This window comes from Herpailurus yagouaroundi, unplaced genomic scaffold (assembly GCF_014898765.1).
Source record: "Herpailurus yagouaroundi ecotype Mexico unplaced genomic scaffold, PumYag 188, whole genome shotgun sequence".
In the NCBI taxonomy this organism is placed as follows: Eukaryota; Metazoa; Chordata; class Mammalia; order Carnivora; family Felidae; genus Herpailurus; species Herpailurus yagouaroundi.
The window spans coordinates 8,920,750-8,944,526 of NW_024412419.1; the positions used below are offsets into that span (position 1 = coordinate 8,920,750).

General features: G+C 52.5%; 1 protein-coding gene across 8 annotated transcripts in view; it reads left to right on the forward strand.

Annotated features, from left to right (window-relative positions):
• The window catches only part of LPIN1 (lipin 1), a 127,972-nt gene extending 106,504 nt beyond the window's left edge, over positions 1–21,468 (forward strand). For 7 of the 8 annotated variants that reach the window (XM_040496103.1, XM_040496105.1, XM_040496108.1 and 4 more), the window contains 4 exons: positions 9,033–9,185; positions 15,658–15,772; positions 16,567–16,670; positions 19,597–21,468. In XM_040496103.1, the coding sequence (XP_040352037.1) occupies positions 9,033–9,185; positions 15,658–15,772; positions 16,567–16,670; positions 19,597–19,756 (532 nt within the window). In that variant the 3' untranslated portion in view covers positions 19,757–21,468. The remainder of the gene's footprint in view (positions 1–9,032; positions 9,186–15,657; positions 15,773–16,566; positions 16,671–19,596) is intronic. The other variant, XM_040496106.1, reaches the window with a different exon arrangement.
• Positions 21,469–23,777: the final 2,309 nt, after the last annotated feature.

The window sequence follows — 23,777 nt, forward strand, 5'->3', positions numbered from 1 at the left end:
AAGATTTTTCTTAACGTTTATTTATTTTTGAGGGAGAGACAGAGAGAGAGAGAGAGAGAGAGAGAGAGACTGAGCACAAACAGGGAAGAGGCAGAGAGAGAGGGAGACGTAGAATCCCAAGCAGGCTCCGGGCTCCGAGCTGTCAGCACAGAGCCCGACGCGGGGCTCGAACTCACGGACCGTGAGATCGTGACCTGAGCCGAAGTCGGACGCTTAACCCGCTGAGCCACCCAGGCGCCCCTGTTCTTCAGCCTCTCAGAGCTGGAAGGTGCCTTAGGCCAACCCAGGACAGCCCCACCTTGCCATGGCGGAGGAAGGTGAGGAATCACAGAGTTAGGGGATGTCAGGCTGGAGAACCAGGCCGTGACTCCCAGGCTGAGCCGCTCACCTGTGGCCCGTTGTAGGTGACGATGGGGTGGGGGATGGGCACTCAAAGCCATGCCGGTGCTCTGAGCACAGATGAATGGAGTAGACTTTCCTGCCCCTCATTCATTCGTTCGTCCAGCCTTTACTGAGTGCCTGTTGTGTGCTTAGCCCAGGGACAGGCGAGGGGGATGTCATGAGGCAGACACGGTCTCTGGCCTCCTGAGCCTGATGCCGCGGTGAGGGCGGGGTGGCTGGGACACGGCCCTCAGCCCCTGGTGGGTTGGAGAACTCGGATTTCTCAGATGCCCGGCTCATCGGTTTGAGCTTACTTCTCCAGATGTCACCCCCCGCAAAAAATCACAAAAGTAATATGTGGGTCTTTAAAAAATTCAGAGAAGTAAGAAAAGTTAGAGAAATTGGAGAGTACAGAGCTTGTGTCTTCTTCCTCTCTGCTCCGCACCAAGCTGATCCACTCCCCAGAAATGGAGCCACCGTGACTGGTTTTGTTCTGTCCTGCTGTCCTTAAAATCCACGGGCGCTGTCCCCAGCCCCCTGAGACGCACCCGTGCGTGTGTCGTTTAGTGATACATCTTTCTGTTTCATTACCTGTGAGATCTGCCTCATTCTCCACTGCTGCATGAATCGTGTAATATGGGTCAACCGTTCTGTATGTAACTAGCCCTCTGTTGACGAACTGGGGAGGTAGTTACCAGTTTTTTCGCCATGTCCCACGGTGATGCACAAAGCACTCAAACGCAGTATTCGTTGTGTGTGATGAGCCTATAAATAAATAAGGACGGCACACACGGGGGGCGGGGCTGGCGTAAAGTGAATTCCCAGAAGTGGAATTTCTGGTAGGAGGGCGAGCACATGAGCAGATCTGATCAGTGGGGCCAGGTCGCCCTCCGCAGAGGTAGGCCCAGCCCGCAGTCTGGCAGACAGCCTGTGTGTTGGCCCCTTTCCCCACGGCCTCACCACGGCTGACCTCTCACTCGGAAGGATTAATCCACTGAGGACCTGCCTCGACTCGCATGACGCTGAAAATTACATCTATTTTTAGTTGGAAGAAACTCTCCCGCGTCAGGATACCGAGAAGCTCACGGCCTGAATCATTTTGGGCTTGGGAACATAAATCTACTCCTTTCCTCACTGGACATTGCAACATAAAAGGGCACAGTTGCATTTTTGTCTGTCCCCCAGAAAAGAGATCTCTGTGGAAAGTCGAGTAGGGTAGCTTACCAGAGAACGCCTGAGCATTTTTTACGTGGGTTGCCTAGCGTGAGGTGAGTGAGGGCTGTGGGTGGTGGTCCAAAATGAGTCCAGAATGCTTCCTGTATTTTCATTTGGGCCGAGAGGAAGGGGCTTGACGTTTGTTCATTCGCTGAGTTTGATGTGTGTCCTCAGCGGCTCCCACACAGTTAGGTTTCCGGAACAGTCTGCACACACGGCTCGGCCATGGCCTTCGGGGTTCTGCGCGGAGCACCTCCCGGGGGCTCCTTGGCGTGGCTTTCCCTGCCTTCTGCGAGGCCCTTCTTTTCCAAGTTTCTCCCCAGACCTTCCTGCTCTAATCCAGGCCACAGCCCACACTCCATGCTTCGTTTTCCCGTTTTCCCACCTACGCTCAAACGATGGCTTCCGCCCGGCATGCTCGTACCTCTGATTTTTGTCTCCCCACTTTTCAGCTTGTTGTGCCCAGCTCAGACGCCGTAGTCCTCCCGATGCCTTTCCAGGCCGGAGTCGGCGACCCCGGGTGGCTCTTACCTCCTTACTGAGCTCTTTACTGACACCCAGGGGCCCATGTTGGCTTGTTGGCGTCCTGGCGCAGGTCGGGCTCGGTGCGACATTCCCTTAGCTGACTGCTGGTTAGAGTTGAACCCACATGCTGGCCACGCCCCGCATGCTTCCTCCTCTGGGGTCCTGGGCAGCCGCAGCGGGACAAGTGTGGGGACTGAGGACTGGTGAGACTGGCGGTGACTCCCTCTTCTCATGAGTCCGTGCTATTCTTTTGATGTCCTCCTGTGAGTACCCACAGGCCTAGTGAGAGAGCTCTTTGGCATGCTCTAGGGTTCCAGGAAGGTGATGCTATTTACTTTAGGATTTGGGGACGGATCACGCTGTCCCCACTCTGCTTTTTTGGAGTGCAGGCTGCGCTTAAAATTCCTGCACTGCAGTATCTATCTAACGGGAGAACCGGTCTCGCCGATAGCCGCTTGCCTGACGACAACTGAAAATGAGGGCAATTTTATTTTATTTCATTTTATTTTTGCCAAATGTGATTACTTTTTCGAATACAGTCAGCTGTGAGAAATTGTCTGTGGAGCTGAGTGTTACCTTGTTCAGCGAGAGGGTGTAAAAGAGCCGACTTGGTTATTGATTAAGAAGAACGCCAGCCGACAGAAACGGAAGACGTGAGACTCTCCCCTCCCGTTCAAGTATCGGTCAGCGTGCACAAGGGAAGTAAAAAGACTCTTCCCTAAAATATCCAGCTCACTGAGCCCGTGGGTCTTTTAGGGGCTAAACGTGGGCAATAACCGCTCTGATTTTCCGCCTTCCTTGATGGGTATTTTTATAGTGATGGAAGCAGAAATCAACGCGTGTGTGTGATTTAGCGAGCATGAATGCTCCCGTGTTTTCGTGGGTGGATGGGTTCGTCTGTGGCGTGGAGACCGCTGTGTGAAGCCAGGATTCTGAAAGCGGAAGGCACCATTAGCAGACGCGTTAGGGTCTTTCTTTTCTCCTTTTCGCCGATGTTTTTTTCTCCCACTCCAGATCTTAGGGGATTGCGTTCGTTAACGTCTGACAGTAAGAATGGACAGTCTGATGGGGAGTCGGGGGGACGGCCGGAATCTGCAGGGGGAGGGCCCTTTTCTCACTCTGGCTGCTTAGACCTCGTCCCCCACTCCCAGCGTTGGTTTCCTCATCTCTAAAAGGGGAAAGTTCCGCCGGGTGGTCCCTGAGGTCACCGCCAGCCCAGAAATGTCGTGCCTGCACGTCGTGGGGTTGCTGTCACAAGTGTGTGTGTCGTGCAGCTGGGCGTTCTTTTCCACGCCCGGCCTCCGCGAGGACCCCCCGGATTTAGCGGACTCTGATTGTGAATCTGCTGCACACCAGGGGCTGTGCCGGTGCCTCTCCGTAAGGGAGCTCGGGATCCTGTAGCAGCGGGTGATGGGGACCCTGTAAGGATGCAGGGAAGGGGACGCGCGGTGAGATGCAGATTTCTCAGACGGAAGTGAGGGAGAGATTAAATCTGATCGGAGGAGCGAGAAATCCAAGACGGTTTCAGCGAGAAGGAGGCCCGGAGCCAAGGCTTGTTGGGTGGGCAGGGTTTCAGGGTTTGAGAGAAGGGCACTCGTCACAGGGGGAGGCAGGGCGAGAGGAGGTGGGGCTGAGAGCCAGGCCGGAGTGAGCACGGTGGGCGCGGAAGGGAGGCTCTGGGCAGGGGACCTCGGAGGCCGGGCTGAGGACAAGTCTGAGCTTGGCCTACAGCCTTCCATCCTTAAGGGAGCGAGCGGTTATCCTCCCTCTGGGCCTGCAGACGGGGCTACAGGGCCCCTTTTTTTCTGCAAGAGCGCTCTCCACCGAGGGCGATATTTTGGCCCCCAGGGACCCATGACAATGCCCGGAGCCCCTTTCTGGTCGCCATGCCTGGGGTGTGTCGAGGACCCCTAGCAGGTGGAGGCCAGGGATGCTGCTAGACGTCCAACAGGGCGGCCTTGTCGGGGCTTCTGCCCGGCCCCCCTGCAATGATTTATCCAGGCCAAGATGTCAGTGGTGGAGAAACGTCCGCCTAGACGCTTCTCTTGGCAAATAGCCCCAGGGGTGATCTTTCCAAGCTATTTTAATAGCTGCCTGGGCCAAGTGTTTTCAGAGAGATACAAGAGGCTGAGACATATGGAGAAACCGTCAGTGGGACGCCGGGACGTGGAATCCTCTTTCTTTTTGGCTCTGGTATGTCCCCGAGTCCTGTTGTAGTTGCCGAGATCTCAGAGGGGTAAGTGTGACCCACGTGTGTGTTGTACATCTGTGTGCACGCTCTCCTCGGGCAGGCTTCGCCCTTCCCTCCCGGGGAGCCCACAAGTCCACCTTTTTTGCAGTCAAGGGTAGGTCTCCCCACCTGCCCATTCCCGAAGGGCAGGGCTGTGCCGCCCCGTGTGCACCCGGAGCTCAGGCGAGGTGTTGGTGGGAGCAGCGCGTCCTGCCCTTCTGAGTGAGGAGTGAGCAGTCTTACACCCCAGGGGCTCCCTTGAGAGTAAGCTTTGGTGACTCGGCGTCACCTGAGCATTTGATGGGAGCGCTTGGTATTTCAGGCAGCTTTCGTGGGGGCGAAGCCTCTGCCATCAACAAGCATTACCCGCCCCCCCCCCCCCCAGCTCCTCCAGGAGTCTTGGCGCTGATTTTCCAGCCAAGTTTAGTAATGGCCTTTGAAGCAGAATACTTGCCTGGTGAGAAGGAGGCAGTGAGTGGCCTGATCAAACCCTGAAATGTATTAGGAAATCAGGTTTTGAATAAAATTAGCATCTCAAACCCCTGCAGGTGGCCGCTTTTAGGACTCCGATGTGAAGAGCTATATACAGAAAGAGTGGGTATTTTTTTTTTAAAGACTGCATTAATCAGAGAGCTAAGATACAAAGATGTTTGAGTAAAAAGGTTGCTTGATTTTAAGACGCATCCCTGGATTCCAGACAAGCTGGTATTTCTGGATTCTCTCCCTCTTAAAAGTTTCCTGTTTCTTGGTTTTAAAGGACGGATTTATTTATTTATTTAAATATGAAATGTCTTGTCAGATTGGTTTCCATACAACAGCCAGTGCACGTCCCAACAGGTGCCCTCCTCAGTGCCCATCACCCACCCCCGCCTCCCTCCCACCCCCCATCAACCCTCAGTTTACTCTCAGTATTTAAGAGTCTCTTATGGTTTGCCTTCCTCCCTCTCTAACCTTTTTTTTTTTTTTCCTTCTCCCCCCCCACCACCATGGTCTTCTGTTAAGTTTCTCAGGGTCCACATAAGAGTGAAAACATGGGATCTGCCTTTCTCTGTAGGACATATTTCACTTAGCACAACATTCTCCAGTTCCGTCCACGTTGCTACAAAAGGCCAGATTTATTCATAAGCAAGTCTAGAGATGAGCCCCTTAACCAGCATCAAATGTTCGTGCTGGAGGACTAAGTCAGGGAGAAGTGGGCAGCTTGTATTCTCTCATTCCGCAAATATTTACTAAGTGTCTGTAACTTGCCAGGCACTGTTTTTGGCCCTGGGGTTACAGCGAAGCATGAGACCAAGTCCCCGCCCTCAGGGGGCTTATGGATTAACAAGAGACCACCTTCAAACCAGGAACTATACTGTAACATTAGTGATGGGTGCCATTAGGGAGACTAAAGCAGAGCAAAGGTCTTGTCGCTGAAGTGGGGATAGGGGAGCGTGTGTTTTACTTTTTTTACTTTAACGTTTATTTATTATTGAGAAACAGAGACAGAGCATGAGCAGGGGAGGGGCAGAGAGAGAGTGGGGGGGGTGGGGGGCCACAGAATCCGAAGCAAGCTCCAGGCTCTGAGCTGTCAGCACAGAGCCCGACGCGGGGCTCGAACGCAACGAACCTTCAAACTGTAAGATCATGACCTGAGCTGAAGTCGGCCGCCCACCCAACTGAGCCACCCAGGCAGCCCCCCCTTTTTTTTTTAAACAATTTTTAAAAAAAGTTTTGTCGATGCTTACTTATTTTTGAGAGAGAGAGAGAGAGAGAGAGAGAGAGAGAGAGCAAGAGCAGGGGAGGGGCAGAGAGAAGGGGAGACACAGAATCCAAAGCAGGCTCCAGGCTCCGAGCTGTCAGCCCAGAGCCCGACGTGGGGCTTGAACTTCTAAACCGCGAGATCATGAGCTGAGCCGAAGTCAGACGCTTAACCGACTGAGCCACCCAGGCGCCCCGGGAGTATGTGTTTTATTAAATAGGGGGACAAGGGAAGGGCCCTCTGAGGAGGTGATGTCTGAGCAGAGACCTAGGTGAGGTGAGGGAGTGAGTAAGCCTGGGGTGTGGGGAAGAGTGTTCCAGGCAGAAGGAACAGCATGTGCAGGTGCCCAGTGCAGGAATGAGCATGGTGCCTCGGAAGACTGGCAGGGGCACCTTTCTGGTGAGCCGGAATGAGGGAGTATATGGGGTTGGAGAGAGCGATGGGGACCAGGCCTCACTGGCCTTGTAGAGTTTGGATTGTGTCTGAGAGAGATGTCAAGGCTCTTCGGGGTGTTGAGCACGACGTGAGTGTGTTTTGAGGTTTCTTTCTGTGTCCAGACTTGGTGTGGGGGGAGTGGGAGCCGATTCAAGCTGCCGCGGGAATAGAGGTGAGAGGCCCCGTCCCGGTAGCAGGGGACTCGGGGTGGTTTGGGGTCATTGCTGGGGTGGAGTTGAGGCAGTGGGGCCGGGGAGGGGGGGCATTGGTCATGAGAAGTAGACTCCCAGGTGGCCCTGAGGTTTGGCCTTTCACCTGGGCCAGCGAGAGCCACTTGCTCAGCGAGGACACGGCAGGAGCGCCCGCGCACACTTGACTGTGGGCGCACCGCATCGGGGGTACGTCGTCTGTCTCATTAGTGACGGGGCGGTTTGTGGTTGCATGTATTGGCCTGGAGCTTAAGAGAGGCGTCTGGACTGGAAGTATAAATCTGGAAGGCAGCCAGGTATAGATGGTGTTTAAAAAATGTTTAGTGTATTTTATTTAGTCCAATACATATATGGAAACCATTACCGTTTAAAATCAATATAGAAATTACTAACGGGAGATAGCTTCTGTTTTTTTTACAGTAAGCCTTTGAAACGTGGCATACATTTTATCTTAACAGCACATCTCGTTTTGGTCACTAAGCTTTCAAGGGTTAAAACGAGGGAAATGCAGTCCTGCTCAAGCAGTAAAATTGTATGTCATGGAAGAATTGGCCTGCGATCTGTGTTTCATTCCCAACCACTGTTGGCACCCAACGTGTGGGGCTGTCGCACGAAGCAGTTCTGAACTTCCCTACAGGCGCCAACTGGGTGTCCAACAATTCCGTCCACTTCTGACACCAGCTACCCAGAGGTAGGGTAGACCCCGCAGGTTAGGGGCCCGGTCCAAAGACACCTCCCACTGCAGATGCCAGCCACGAATAGGAGGTCCCCAGTTTATCCCCGCTTGTGCCCAACTTGGCTACAGATCAGGGGTCCCCACAACCGCCTCTCGGGTTTAATAATTTGCTATAAAGGCTCACAGAACTTAGGCAAACACTCGGGTTTATCCTACAGGATACAAATGAACAGCCGGGTGCAGAGGCACATAGAACAATGTCTGGAAGGGTCTCGTCTCCACGGGGTGGGGGTGTGTCCTGGCACGTGGAGGCACTCAACCTGCCTCTCCCAACCTGAACCCCATTGTTGAGGGGTTTTGTGTAGGCACGATTGATTAGATCATTGACTGTTGGTGATTGAATTCCATCTCCAGCCCCTCTGCCTTGCCTGGAATTTGTGTGCGTGGGGCGGGGGGGATTGGTGGGGGGGGCGGGGTGGGTTGGGGGGGATGAAAGTTCCAGCCCTCTGATTGCATGGCTGGTTCCTATGGCAACCGTGGCCCCCCTCATCAGCATAAACTCAGGGGTGTGTGGAGGAAGGGGCTTGTGTTGGATAATAGGTGTCTGGTCACTCAGAAAGTCCAAGGGTCTGGAAGCTCCGTGCTGGGACCCGGGGATGAGGACCACAGAGATCTGTATCGTATCACAACATCACAAATAGCGCACGCTGCTCCGGTTTGTTTGCGGCATTCAGGGCCGTCGGGGAGTGGGTGTGATCCCGCGGGGAGTGAGGCGGTGAGGACCCCAGGACTCGGGCACCTAGAGCCTGGGTGGAGACGGGGCCCAGGCCTATCTGGGAAGAGCCGGCTGCTGCTGGAAGCAGACTGGGGGCGGTGGGGAACGGAAGCCAGGGGACGGAGGCGCTCCAGAGGGAGGGACTGTCACACGTGCTGTGTGTGCCGCGAAGTCTGTTCCTATGCGGCGTCGCAGGGACCTGGGGGGGCTAGCAAGGCAGGGGACTGAGTCCGCTTGGAGCGGGGTGATGCGGGTGGAGAAGTGCGGTCAGTGCAGACACACGGCCGAGGGAGCGGGGCGACGGGGATCGGTACGGAGAAGGAAAACCCAAGGCGGTGGTTGTGTTTAGGACGAGATGAGAGGGGGCGGGTACGTATTTATGTGCTTTCGGGAATCATCCCGCCGAGGGGAGGATTTGATGGCATGTGTGGGGGGCGGGGGGACGGGCTCCGTGCTGCGGTGCACCTGCAGGGGCCCTGTGCGCTGGTGGCTGGGTGGCCCTTCCGGGGAGCAGGGACCCGGAGGATGAGCAGTGCAGGGGCAGGTAGTCCGGCCAGTTTGCGTAGAGCCTCAGCGTCTCCAGCGTAAAGCGGAGGGAAAAGCCCTACCGAACGGACTTGCCGTGAGGATTAAACCAAGTGAAGGACGTGGGCTCAGTGAGGGACAGCGAAAAGCATTCAGGCTTCCCTCTCAGTGCCAAATAGTGTTGTATAGGAGGTGGCCTTCTGCTGGTGAGGAAGCTTGCAGCAATGCCTTTCTTCGAGAAGCACAGGTCAGGGTGTGCGAACGCGGAGCGGTTCGGTCGCGGGATGCCGTGACACCCGAATGCTTTGTCTCTTTTGCAGAAACGGATACAAGTTTCTCTACTGTTCTGCACGTGCCATCGGGATGGCGGACATGACGAGGGGCTATCTGCACTGGGTCAACGAGAGGGGCACGGTGCTGCCTCAGGGGCCCCTGCTGCTGAGCCCAAGCAGTCTCTTCTCGGCCTTGCACAGGTATGGCGCTCGCTTAACGCACCTCCCGCCCCACATCTGCCGGCCAGTTCCACCCCCGCCCCTCTTCCCTGCAAGTTTTTGCAAGCATAGCCTCTTAACTGGTCTGCCCTAGCCCATCTCCTGAGCCACCGTGGGCACCAGCAGATTCGTCCTAAGGTGCAGGTCTGGTTCTGTCACCTCGTCCACACCCTTCTTCAGCTCAGGATCAAGTCCACATTCATGAGCTCGGGTCACGTGACTCTTCCTGACTCGCCCCTGCCCTGCTTTGCAGTTTTTGAAACTCGTTCTTCAGAACAGAGTTCTCTACTTGAAGCCTCCAGTGTGTGCACATGCTGTTCCCCCTGTGTGGGCAGCTGTCCCTCCACCGTGGCCGGTCTGAGTCTTAAGGATTCTGAGAATCAACTTGCATTCTGTCTAATCGGGGGCCTGGACCGGGTTAAGTGGCCCCTCTACCAGCCGCCGCCTGGCCCCGGTCTCCCAGAACACCCACCCTTTTTGGGAGTTCTGGTTACGCCGTTTGTTTTGTTTTGTTTTTAATTTTTTAAATTTATTTTGAGAGGGAGGGAGAGCGAGTGAGCAGGGGAGGGGTGGAGAGGGAGGGAGAGAGAGGGAAGCCCAAGCAGGCTGTGTGCTGGGGGTTGCGAAGCCTGACGTGCGGCTCAGTCTCACAAACTGTGAGATCATGACCTGAGCCGAAACCAAGAGTCAGACGCTCAACTGACTCAACCGTCTAGGAGCCCCAACACTGTTTTAATGGCCCTCTAATATCGCTAGCCAGCCTCTGAGTACCCTTCTCCCTATACCACCCCCTTCCCCGCCACAGCCGTGTTCAGAGAAGCCGGGCCAAACTGAGTCTGGCCTCCTGGCGTTGGAGAGGAGGACACTGGGCTTCCCGGTAGCTTGAGGCCCAGGACAAGCCTCCCTGACTGCTCTCAAAGCACAATCTACTGTGGTCGTAATAGGATGTTGGTCCTGTCAAAGGCTGGTTCTAAGTATCAGAGAATTCTGTCTTCAAGACCCAGTGACAGGCTTTGGTATGATTCTGCCTCAGTTTGACGACCAGATAAGCTGCTTGCTGCCGCTAACCATGCAAACGACAGAAACATCCAGATGGGCCCAAAGCGCCATATTGGCTCCTCCCAGGATATTTTTCTTCAGCTCTGTGGATCCCTTTTCTTTAAAAAAAAATTTTTTTTTTTTTACACTTATTTATTTTTGAGAGAGAGACAGGGCACAAGTGGGGAGGGGCAGAGAGAGAAGGAGACAGAATCCGAAGCAGGGTTCAGGCTCTGAGCTGTCGGCACAGAGCCCGATGCGGGGCTCGAACTCATGGACCGTGAGACCATGACCTGAGCCGAAGTCAGACGCTTAACCGACTGAGCCACCCAGGCACCCCATCTGTGGATCCTTTTTCTATCACAGCTTTGCTTTGTGTGATTTGTAAATTTTTTTTTTTTTCCTGTAGTAAAAGATCTCGCATTGAAACTTGTAGTTTCTGGGCAAGAAATTGGGCGAAACCTGTGGATGCCATAGTGCATTTCAGATCCTGAGAGCTGTCCTGACAGTGTTTGGTCTCGGTACAAATCCAGACTGGAGTGAAATGGGGTCCCTGACTTATGTTGACACTTTGTAGCAAGCTACTCATTATCAGGTATTAAGTACTGAGGATTTGCGAGGCAAGGCAGAATGTTGACATTATTACTCTGATATCCTACCACTAAATATATGTTTAAGGTAATCCTTCTCATTGTTTCCTCTTATTTAAGTACCACTGTCCAAGATCTGTTGCCTTTTCCTTGTGAGGACTTATTTTTTTTTTTTTTTAATTTTTTTTTTTTTCAACGTTTATTTATTTTTGGGACAGAGAGAGACAGAGCATGAACAGGGAAGGGGCAGAGAGAGAGGGAGACACAGAATCGGAAACAGGCTCCAGGCTCTGAGCCATCAGCCCAGAGCCCGACGCGGGGCTCGAACTCACGGATCACGAGATCGTGACCTGGCTGAAGTCAGATGCTTAACCGACTGCGCCACCCAGGCGCCCCATTTTGTGAGGACTTATTAAACCAAACCAGGAAACCTCCCAATGTGTGTGCCCTCTCAGAGGACAGAGATGATGGTCACAGCCAACAGCCTGTTCCTTCTAATACTCCTTTCCAGCCCGAGCTGTTCTGGGTATTAGCTGCCCTGCAGATTTTCTAGAATTGACGGGCAGGTCTGTGTGAGCCAGAATAACCTTCCCTAGCAAGATGCTTTCATTGGGTGCAGTCCTTCTTTTTTTTTTTTTATTGAAAAAATTTTTGTTTGACATTTATTTATTTTTGAGAGACCGAGAGAGACAGAGCATGAGCAGGGGAGGGGCAGAGAGAGAGGGAGACACAGAATGGGAAGCAGGCTCCGGGCTCCGAGCTGTCAGCACAGAGCCCGACGCGGGGCTCGAACCCACAAACCGCGAGATCGTGACCTGAGCCTCAGTTGGACGCTTAACTGACTGACCCACCCAGGTGCCCTGGGGGCAGTTTTGATTGTACTGCCTGGGTCTAAATTGGAATGAAGGAAAATAAACATTGTGGGCAGAGCACGGTCTGTAGGGACAGCAGAGAGGGTTCTGAAGTGAGGAAGGAGACCCCCCCCCCCGCCCGAGCGGACCGGCGGGGGGGGGGGGGGGGGGGGGGCGGGCTCGGATGCTGCCTGGAGACTGACTGGTGGTGTGGCAAGCGGTGCTTCCCCTTCCTGGATCTGTTTCCTCACCTGCCAGATGGGAGGGTTCTGTTCGATGATCTCAAGTGTGCCTTCCAGCCCTGAAATGCTATGATTCGAGGAAACGTGTCTGAAAAAAAGAAGCTGATGGAATCTGTTTCACACACCTGATCTTTTGGTTCAGGAGCTTCTTCTTTTAAAGTAGAAATTGGCTTTGATCATGTGATTCTTTTTAGTCAGCTGGCCTTCTTTTTGTTGTCAGGGCATTTTAGATCATTTTCATAAGCCCTCTGTGAACACAAGGCACATTCCTAGTAACGCATGGCGCATCTCATGGCGGGGGGATCTCACTGATGACAGGCAGGTTGGACAGATTAGCCTTGGCCAAGTCCCAAGACGGGGTTCCTGGGCAGATGTGACCTTCCTGGAGTTTGGCAGAGACAGAGGCTGGCCTCTGTCTCTGGGAAACTAGCAGCTATTTCAACACCGACCACGTTTTCCCTTCGGGGTTTGCTGAAGCGCTCGGAGACTTGGATAAATGACACTTAATTGTTTCCTGTAGGAAAATTACCTTAAGGGTGAGTTGAGTGACCCGGGACTAATTGCAAATGCAGATCACTGAAGACAGGCTGTGCCAGGGAGCATTCTGGACAGGAGCCCTCACCGCTTCTTCCCGGGTCACCTTACTGCCCACGGGGAGCCTTGCACTAGTGGCGTGGGGCCACAAGCGTGTTTTCTTAGTGTGCATTTCTTACCCTGTATGTGCGCGTGGAGACAACTTCCTCCCCACCTGCCACTTACCCACACCCTTAAGCACACAGGCTGTGGGTATGTTCATGCATGAGACAGAGAGAGAGAGAGAGAGAGAGAGAGAGAGAAGCAGGAAGCTGAATTTGGATGGTGTCCTCCAGGTGGATTGAAGTTTGAGACTCATAATCAGACATCAGCCATGTTTCTACCCATAAGGGTCCTAAGCTACAGAATATAAAACTCTTTAGTGTTAAGGTTAAGAAGGGCTCTGGAGTCCACAGAAGTCAGTACAGAGCCAGGACCAGCCTTTGGGGTTTTTGACACTCAGGTTAATGCTATGTCACCACCACCACCATCATCATCATTTTTAAAAAATGCTTGTTTATTTTTGAGAGAGAGCACGCACGAGCAGGGGAGGGGTAGAGAGGGAGGGAGGGAGACAGAGGATCCGAAGCAGGCTCTGTGTTGACAGCACAGAGCCCGACGTGGAGCTCGAACTCACGAACCGCAAGATCATGACCTGAGCCGTAGTCAGATGCTCAACCTACTGAGCCACCCAGGCACGCCTAAATTACATTTTGAGTAGATACAGAAGACTATTTCTAAGATATATGCGGGGTATAAACGATAATCAGAGAGTGAACACCAGCATACCCCCCATGCAGTGAAAGCAAAGGGCCAGACCATTCCTTTTGAAATCTTAGTAGTGACATTAGCCACTGTCTCTGAATCTTTGTTAAACATCCCTTGCTTTTCTAAGCTGTGTTATCACATACATTTGTGACCCTAACCAATATGTTTTATTGTGCACGCGTGTGAACTTTATGTCAACCTACCGTGTGTTCTCTGGGGCTGGCTGTTTTCGCTCAACAGTATGTTCCCGTGACTGTTGAGTAGACCTGTAACCCATTCATTTTACTTCTGTCTGCGCTCCTGTTGTAGGACCTACCACGGTTCATCCGTGCCACTACGGATGGAGACTTGGGTCACTTCAGTTTTTCACCATTGAGAGCAGCACTTCTTGCGTGTGCCCGCTGGGGGCGCACTCACTAGCTGCTTTAGAGTGAACACTTAGGAGCGGGATTTCTGGCCACAGAGCATATGCACACATTCAGCGTTACGAGTTTGTTCCAAACTGTTTTCCAAAGTGGTCGAACCCATTTATGCACTGGCAGTGGTGTGGAAATGCTCCCCCCTGCTCTACTTTCTTGCCAACACGTCAGCTGTTTACATTTTTGCTCGTCCGGTGGGTGTGAAAAATGTCTGTCTGCGTGTGTGTGTTGTCCGTTCGGGCCTCATCTTCTGTGAAGTGCCTGTTCACGTTTCTTTCTCAATTTTCTTTTTGGTTCGTAAGCGTGTGTTATAGATTCTATATGTGTAGCCTTTGTTATGAGCGCTGCAGACAGCTGTCCCCCGGTCTGTCGCTTGTGATGAACATAAATTCTGTTTCATGTACTTGAACATATCATCTCCTCTGTAATTTGTGCTATTTGTGTGTTAAAAAAGGGCTTCCCTGGCCGAGGGCATGAAGGTAGCCTCCTGTATTTTATCTAAAGGTGTTGCCTTTCAGGTTTCGGTGTGTAATCCACCAGGAATTGATTTTTGCGTGTGGAGTGCGGGAGAGTCCATTTCCCTTCTTTTTTTTTGTCTTCCTTAAAGGGATGTTCAGTTGTCCCAGCACCATTTACTGAAATGATTGCCCATTTCCTCTTGCTCTGAACTGTCGTCGTGCTCGTGAATCAAGTGTCCATCAACGTGTGGTTTGGTTTCTGGCCTTTGCTCTTGTGTGTTACTGACTATCAAGTCTTATAAAAGCATACAGACAAAATTCTGTCGAGAGTTTGACTGAAATGACAGTGAATCTGTAGGTCAATTTCGGGAGAATTAGTATCTCCTTATAATATTGAATCTCCCAGTTCACTTACATGGTGTATTTCATTTAGGTCTTTCCTATTATGTTTCAATAACATTTATAATTTTATCCATAAAAGTCTGGCACATCTTTCTAGTAGGTTTATTCCTAGACCTTTGAGATTTTAGAGTTCTGTGTACAGAATTACATGTTTACCTGTTTATTTCTTCTGATGCGTGAAAATGCAATTGATTTTTGTACATTAATTTTTTTTCTATACTAATTTTATAGCCAGCATCGGATCGATCTCATCAATAATGGTAATTCGCCTGTGGATTATTTTTTTAATCAATTATTATTATTATTATTTTTGTGTGTGTGAATAGTGAGAGCTTCTATTCTCTCCTTCCCTATCCTGATAACTTTTATGTTTTCCTTACATCACTGCGCCAATGAGGACCCGCAGCGCATTGTCGGGGCGAAATGGCCATAGGGGCCACCTGTTGTTCCACTCTTACCGGGGCACTTGCTGTGGGTGTGGACCATTCCCTGCTATTCCGGGTTTAAGATGTTTCATCTTGGGTAGATATCACATTGTATCAAATGCCCTGCCTGTGTCTGTTGACCCGGTATATTTTCTGGTACTTGAATCTGTTACCCTGTTACACTGTATTACTTGGTTTAGCGTATCGAATTACTCTTGCGATCCTGGAATAAAACTCCTGTGCCAAAAGTTGTTGCAGTCAGTTTGCATATCCATACTTAGTTAGGACGTTTGCACTGCCGTCTCACGAGTGAGGTTGGCCCGCGCTTCGCTCATATTTTTCTCCTCTAAGTCTTGTGTTTGAGGTGACACTAGCCTCATAAAATGAGCGTCGAGACGTTCTCCCTTCTTCTGTGTCTGGAATTCTTTGTAACTCGGGTGCCTGGTGGAGGTCTTTGGTAAAATCACTTGTCCTCAGCGTTTGCTCTGTGGGAAGACTGGAAAGTACAGATTCTCCACCTTCTCTCTCGTGCTTTTCGGGGACCGCCGCCCTGACTTACACAGGGTTGACTTTTGAAGATACGGGAATGTTCTTGGCGTCACGGCATCTTGGGCGTGTAAAAGTAGTTTGATGCTCCGGAAGCCCCTCCTCTCAGGCTGATCCATTGATTATTTATTTGTTTTCACAGAGAAGTGATTGAAAAGAAGCCCGAGAAGTTTAAAGTCCAGTGTTTGACAGACATCAAAAATCTGTTTTTTCCAAACACGGAACCCTTTTACGCCGCTTTTGGAAACCGACCAGCCGTAAGTAACAGATGGGCTGTGTGAGAGCTCTTGAAACTTACTGTCTTTTCTGACAGCGGTCATTGGAAGGGTGGGCCTGGGCGACAATGTGGCGCCAGCATCCCCTCCCACCAGCAGTAGTTGTAAGGAGAGACTGCACATTATTTCGTGGCCTTTTGTTTCCTTGGAAGCTCGGCTAGTGGATTTCAATCTGAAGCTTGCAATGTCGGACTAAAGCTTGCAATGTCGGACTAGAAACTTCAGATTCCAAATGACTTGCTGAATTAGTAAAACAGGAACATCGAATAGGCTTGGCCCCTTTCTACCAGGAGGGTACCACAAAGCCAAGCCTTAACGCCACGGTGAATTTGGCATCGCAGGTTTCAAGAGCACTGTTGCCTACGGTAAAAGATTTTACGTGTACTACCCACATTTGCTGGAGAGTTTAGCAGTCTGGATAATACAGTTGGGTACTAACTTCCCAGGAAGAGAATTCCTCTTTTGAAACTTACGCCTGAGAAAAAGGGTCAGAGAATAAAACAGCCTCAAGGGGTGTGAGAATTGCAGGGGACGGGGTGACGAGGTAGGCTGTTTACTCATTAGCTCAGTTCTTGCATGGATGAGCGAACCGAGGCCCAGGGGGGAAATCTGATTTAATAATTTCACATCCAGAGATATTCTTTCTCTACACTCCTTGGAAGTATAGTTGTGGTTAATGAGAGTTTTATAAGACTGCATCAGATCCGGAATATTGCGTATTCGTATTTACGATGAACTCTTTTTTTTTTTTCTAATTTATACTTCACCAAATACAGGATGTGTATTCGTATAAGCAAGTAGGAGTGTCTTTGAACAGAATATTTACTGTCAACCCCAAAGGAGAACTTGTACAGGAGCACGCAAAGACCAACACCTCCTCGTGAGTATCGCGCACGTTTTGTGGGATTCCTGGGTCGTTACGTTGTCGTTGCGGTCTCAATCTTGGAATGATGCTTTATGGTTCACAGTATGCCTTTTTATCCTTTGTTTCCTGTATTTTAATCTTCAGTTCCTGCCAAGAAAATGTATTTTAACTCCTTGTATTTTGTCCAAAATCTCACTTTTGGACCCTCTGCATGAACTCAGATCCCCTCTGGATCCCCACAGTCTAAACTTCGTGGACGGGTTCTGCCACCGAGTGGAACGGAACGACTTTTAAAACTGGTGGTTTAGATTTGCCAAGCTACGCTCGAAAAGCCTAGCATGCAAACGGGAAATGTAACCAGACTGAAATAGCCCGTGAAGCTGTATTTACAGGCGAGACACTCTAGGTGTTTTCACACGCGGACCTGAGATGACGCTCACCAGAAATGTAGGAATTCTCGTCCCCTTGGTCGGAGCCCTGTCCGCCTGAGGCAGGGGGCTGACTTGGGCTCCTGTTTGAAACGCGTCCTGGCCGGCTGCCGGGTCTCTCTGGACTCTGGGGTGCTTCCCCCTGGCCTCCTAGATCCTCAGAGTGGGAAGCCTTTCCTTGGCCCTCGTGGTGGTGAGCTTTGCCCACCGGGCGACCCCGGGCACACGGTTGCCCTCCTGCTTGGCCTGTTCCAGAGGCTGCATGGTCTGTGGAGACCTAGAAAAGAGCCCGGGCCCCGAGTGACCCCACGGGGGCCTGTGGGACCCTCCTCACGGGGAGGAGGGGGGCTGGGGGTTTGGTGTTCTCCAGATACCTCCAGTGGTTTTAGGTAGAGGAGAGATTTAGGTTCCCCCCAGAGCACATTTTTACTTCCAAGATGATCCTTTTACCTGCTCAGGCTTCGTGGAGCCCAAACGGGGGCCAGCTTCAGGCTGGAGGGAGCCCGGGGGCCGGCCCCCCTCAGCTGCCTCCCCCAGTCGTGCCTGCTTCTAGGCAGTTCGCAAGACATGTGGGGAGAAAGGACAATGGAGCCAGGGGCCTCCTCCGTCCTTGGAACGTGAGGCTGCCTCCCGACTGGCGACTGGCGGGACGAGAGTGGGGACGGACTGCCTCCTCCCCACCAGCCGTGCAGGGTCTCTCTGCCCGCCGCGCTCGGCCTGGCCCCGACAGCACCCACCTGGGTCTCTCTCCCGTCTCCCATGTTCCCCAGCACAGCGCCCTCCATGTGCAAGGGTTTCCTGGTCTGGAGAAGGTCTAAGAAGTAGTCTCGTTTTCAGAGTCACAAACAACTTGAACTGAAGGGACGCTGCACGTAGCAGGTCCGTCACAAGGGGGCGTGGGAGGAGGGTTGGCCCCGGAGGCCTGTGAGGTTGTCACATTCGCTGAGTCTCTTGGCCCAGGGTGGACGGCTGCGCGGGAGGGACTCTGTCCCTCGTCATCCCACGCTGGGCGGGGGCCGCAGCCCTCCCTGTACGGGAGCACCTCTCCTTCCTGTCTCTGGCACTGAACTTGGGGCCGTCACCTCGGGTCCCGGGACACTGTCCCTGAGAAACCCCTGAGCCGCCTTCCGATGGAGCCTTGCCGGTCCGCGGGGCCCGGGGACCCAGCTGAGCGCAGACGGGCCCAGCCTGCACCCGGAGCACTCCACAGCTTGGATCTGAGGCCTGCCACCGAGGGGCTGTTCCGGGGGGGGGGGGGGAGGCGCCTCCCACAGCCACAGAGCTCAAATGGGTCTTAAAGCCGGGAGGCGTTTTAAAAATCTGTTTCACTCCCCAGGAAACGCATCGTTCTCGCTCATTAGGGGAGATTCTGTGCAAGCACGAGGTTCCGCATAAGCCCTTCGGGGGTCCTTTATTAAACACACACTCTTGTCCTTATGGAATAAGTTATTTGACGCCTGAGAACATGCGAATTCCCGGAGTTTGTGTCGAAAGCCCATTTTGGTTTTTAGAAAATTGGAACCGGAGGGGGACCCAGTGACTGCCGGGGAGGACTCTGGGGAGGTGCGGAGAGGTCTGGGCCTGTCGGAGTTTCTAGTTGGAGGCGCCCGGAGGTCTGAAAATGCATATTCAGTGTAGCAACGTCCTTTTTGTAGCATAGGCCACAGAGACTAACACGCGGCCTCTTGAGAATACACACAAAATGGCGTGGGAGACTATTGCAGGGAATGTTGAGAAACACTGATCTAGCCCCAACTCCATATTCTGTAAAGATGAAGGGCCTGAGGCCCAGAGAGGGCAAGACACTTGCCTAAGGTTGCACAGCAAATAAGGTCGGAGGAGATCCCACGTCTCTTGTCCCTCATGCTAGCTAAGGCTTTTTCCCTAAGGCTGATGATTCGCGAGGGCTGATTGTTTCCTAATGTTAATAACGTATGTTGAAGAAATTCCTCGAGCACTGAATATGCATTATTTTATTGTCACATTTGGTATTTTATTTCTCATGCGAACACTGGGGCAGTTTTCTTTTCCTTTCCCTTTCTGTTGAGGAAGTTACGGCTTAGAAGGATGAAGCCGTTTGCCCAGGGTCACTCAGCAGAGCTGCAGGTCACGTCTGTGTCCCCTTGACCCAAGGCCCAGGCTCTCTTCCTTGCACAGTGGCAGTGGTCTCTGTTCGATGCCCCAAGGACGGGCTTTATCTGAGGTTCTTCTCTGTGCTCGTCCGTGAGCTCCACGCTGATTCCCGCGTGTCCCCCTTCTTCCGTCCTTCCTGCCAAGTCCGGTTCCACCCGCCTTGCCCAGGGGGCCTTCTCCACGCCTCTTGCCATCCTCACTGATTGCCTGTTAATTGGCGAGGAGCTGTTCTAGAACAACTGCCATAGTGTTAAGCAGGTGGCTTGTGTCCCCGGGTTGGTGGATGTCTCCTAACTTCCAGGCCCCGCGCAGGGTACAGGCAGGTGTCCCCTCGGCTGGGTGTCCGGCGGGGGCAGTGACGCTGTCCGTTTTCCTTCCAGGTACGTGCGACTCTGCGAAGTGGTTGACCACGTCTTCCCGTTGCTGAAAAGAAGCCATTCTTCGGACTTCCCCTGCTCGGATACTTTCAGTAATTTCACCTTTTGGAGAGAGCCACCGCCACCTTTTGAAAACCAGGATGTTCATTCTTCCTCCGCATAAAACGTCCCAAGCAGCCTCCTGACGTCATGTGAAGACCCGGCGCCCCCGATTAAAGGATAGGTTTTGGGAGCCGTGGAGCAGGAGCCCAGGAGCCTGACGTGCTGTCGTTTGCTTAAGAGCAGAGAAATCGGAGGGGCGTCTCTCCCCCTTCCCGGTGCCCCGGGGTTGGCGTTTCTGAGTGAAGTGTGAAGGGGGTGCTTTGCAGGCTTGGGGGGGGGGGGATCAGGTGCGTTTAAAGTGTGGGAGGTATGCCTCGGTCATGGCTGAAAGCCAGTGGCAACGTTGTCCGGTCCCGTCCGGTCCCGTCCGGTCCCGCCCGCTCCCGCAGCAGCTCGTTATGGGCTGAGGGGCCATGTGGCACAGGTGGCTGCCTGGGGGGGCGGGGGGGGGGCTCCCTGCCGATGACAGTTCGGCTGAGGAACGCCAGATGCGCAGGACTTCGGTAGAGGAGGGGCACGTGTCCGTTGGTGGCCTGTGTGCCACACCTCCTGCTCGTGCAGGGAGGGCTGAGGGTCCCTGGCTCTGCGGGGTCTCCGCCCTCACCCTGCTGGCTTGGCCCGCGGGGTCCCCCTGCAGGCTTGGCCCGCGGGGTCCGCCTGCAGTATTTGCCGACGGGTCTGATTGTTAGCTGAGGAGTTCTGGGGTTCCTTTGGTGAAAGGTAATTTAGGTCATGGGTGTCTTTCCCCCCCCCCCCCCCCCCCCCCCCCCCGTCCCCGCCTCCTCAGTTTCGTGGCCCGAGGCTGGAATATTTATGCCTTAATGCACCTGCGGCAGACGTTTTATTTAGAATGTGCTTTGTCCAGCTGTCTGTAACTTTGTAGCGCCTTAAGTTCGGATGACAGTAGACGTTACTAGGGCAGTGCTTTCCATCCGCTCGACTCCCTGCCAGCAGCCTCTATCCAGCCGGGCGGTGCCGTGGACGTGGACTTGAACTGAGCTCGTGCCACACGGTAACGATGGGGAGTTCTGTCGGGAGCTCTCAAAAGAAGCGAGGTGGTTTTACGAAAATAGTTCCAAGAAGTTATGTTCTTTGTAGGCACGGTTATTTATTACTTCACTCTGACTGGGTTATAGTTACGAGCATTTTAGCCATATCCCTCCCATTATAACTGTCGTTAATATATTAAAAAGATGTAGAGGTTAGACCATCCAAAGAGCCTTATTCTGTATGTCTCCCGACACTGACCTTCCTTTGGAATTTCTGGGTAATACATTTTCCTTCACTTTTCCCCCTCGAATTAAGGGCAAGGGGATAAATAATAATTTGAGTGACATTCTTTAAGCCGGCGGAAGAGAATTCCATTCCCTGTTTGTGAAATTGGCTTGTGGAGAGAACAGTTGGAAAAGTGAAACAATTATTTTGGTAAAAGATTTTGCTTTACTTTTTGAAGTATTATTTTTTTAAAGAGTGTTTTACTCCAATGACTGAAGTGCTTTCCTATTTAAGTCACATATTGTTAGAGTCCTAGGGGGCAGAAAAGGCAACAGCTGAATGACATTTTACTCTTTCTGTGAAAGAAAATCCAGGCGTGTGGCCTTCATTGTGACCGGGGGGGGCTCTGTTAGCAAGGGGTGCCTTTACTGAACGGTTCGCGTGGCCGCGCAGAGAAAGGCAAACACGTGCGTGTTGTGGATCCCGGATTTGCCTAGCGACGTGAACGTGCATGTGCAGATTCCCTTTTAAAAATAATTAAAAATTGTTCTGCCTTAACTGCTCCAGGCTTGTTCATTAGTGACCTCTCGAAGCTACGTGAATTCCGTCATGAGGGTATCTTGGGGTGAGCTTGAAGTGTTGTGAACCACGTGTAAGGTCACGGGCCTGCGGAGGCTGACGTAGTTTGTCCCTTGTGCTGGGAGGGATTGGGCTTTGAGGACACGTAGCGTATCCCACGTCGTGCCGTCCTGTGCGCCCTTCATCAGGATGACCAGCTGTAGTCATTCTCTAGGTAGGAGAGCACGCAACTCTGTTCCTGATTTTGATGCACCTTATACCTCCACCCCCCACCTCACTCCGGAACAGAGCATGGCTTCCAGAAGGTCGCACGCTCGGATGTGCGTCAAGTTCAGGGCGTGGCCCCTCGCGGGTTCTGAAGATGGGATTTGTATACGGCCGCACACGTGTGTGTGTGTGTGTGTGTGTGTGTTTATCCGTATTCACACAACCATCACCTGGCAACCCTGGGGTCACGTGCTGGAATGCTGGATTTGCAGCACACATTTCAAGGTTGCCCTGTGGAAATGAATCCCTCCCTAGTGGCGTCATCAGATGATCATCCCGTGTGACGAGGGAGAATATATATACCCGGTGTATAGAAAACTATATACCTGGTGCACGGAGGGATGGCTGCACCTTCAGAGGGAGCTCCCTCTTTAGTGTTAGACTTAGATTCCCACTTTAAATGTGTTTTCTCCACAAACTTGGGTCTGTATTTGTACATGCTGGTACCACCATAAAACCCCTGTGATGCTCCGCTGTGTTGTGCTGAATGCAAAGCTAGAAAACGTAATAAATGAGACGGGTGAGAGACTCCTCTGAAAGTCAGGCGTGTGAATTTTAAAGAGTTTTCTGGTAAGTTATTAAGTTGCTGACTTTCTAGTGTGTGAGATCAAGCATATTTTATTCTCAAAAAAAAAAAAAATGTTTGAGGTGATGAACTGCTCAATATTTGGAATAAAAGAGCCAGTCTTTTCTGATGCCTTTCGTGCAATACTGAGCCTCCGTGTGCACTTGGGAGGGAGTAGAGGGGAGGGGCCGGTGTCTGGGGCTCGCCCTACCCCGGTGGAGGGGACTCGAGAGCCGGGTGGGCTGGGTTAAATGTTGCATATGCACATCTTCCCCGGCGGCCCGGCCCGTAACTGACGCTCAACACAAGCAGATGCTGGGATATTTAAGGTGGAAGAACATTACCTTCTGGGTGCATAGACCAGATAGAGGAGGGCGGGCTGTGGGTGGGTTAGTTTGCACGTTACAGGCAGGCTCTGCCTGGGCCCCTTGCTACCTCTCGGAAGTGGCTAGCCGGTCTCTCCCCCAGGAGGGGTTTTAAGATGTCAAAACGCTAATAATACACAGAAAACAAATGTGTAGACTATACATGTTCCCTTGCCCGCATTCACCGTCCTCAATTTGGACGCTCGTCTGTGGTATACCCGATTTGTTTTTCATTTTGAATGAGTCAGGCCGAGCCCTTGACTAGTTGACCCAGATCCCTTGAACGCTGTTGTTTTTCCTGATTGGATTTTGCGCATCGTAGGCATGCCTGAGACAGCCCGCCGATTCGCCTGGGTCAGCCCGGGTGTTTGGGGACAAATGTTTACGAGTATTGGTCCCCACATGGGTAAAAGATGGATCCCCGGCGCCCCCCTGAGCTTCTCATGAAGCGAGAGCCAAGCGGGCCATCCGGGCGTCTTCGGGTTAATGCTTGTGTATCTTAAAAACACAACAAGCCCTCTCGTGCCCCGGAACATCACCGATTGATTGCCACCACTGATTTCAGACCGTGTGGGCTCTCTTATCGCGTAGAATCAAAATCCGCGTGAACTGGAGTCTTTGGGCCCGGTGGCCCCCCACCTGCTCCCGCCCTGGGCCACTCTTCCCTCAGTGATCTACCCCTAGGCCATTCTGTCGGCGTGCAGGCGGCTCTCACACATGTGCTGGAAAAGCTCGTGCGGCCGCTTGAATTTTCCCAGGGTCCCAGCTGTAATCACCTGGAAGATTTAAAATACTTTGTATCTTGTCAGTTTGAAATCGACACACCCGCCCAGGCCCATCGCCCTTTTCAACCTGAGCGGGAGGGACATTGACATGGGGGGGGGGGGCAGTGCCCACCCACGTGAGGCCTCAAAGTACCCTTTCCTACGAAAGGTCATGCGTGAGGCCCCTGGTGCACCGCTGGGACGGGAGAACAGTCGTGGAGGGAAGGTAGGCAGGCCTCGTCAAAATGAAAAACCACTGGAGTCTGAATCTCCTCGCAGCAGGAGCGTCCTTTGAACCGGCTGTTCCAGGAGCTGTGTCCTGTCACC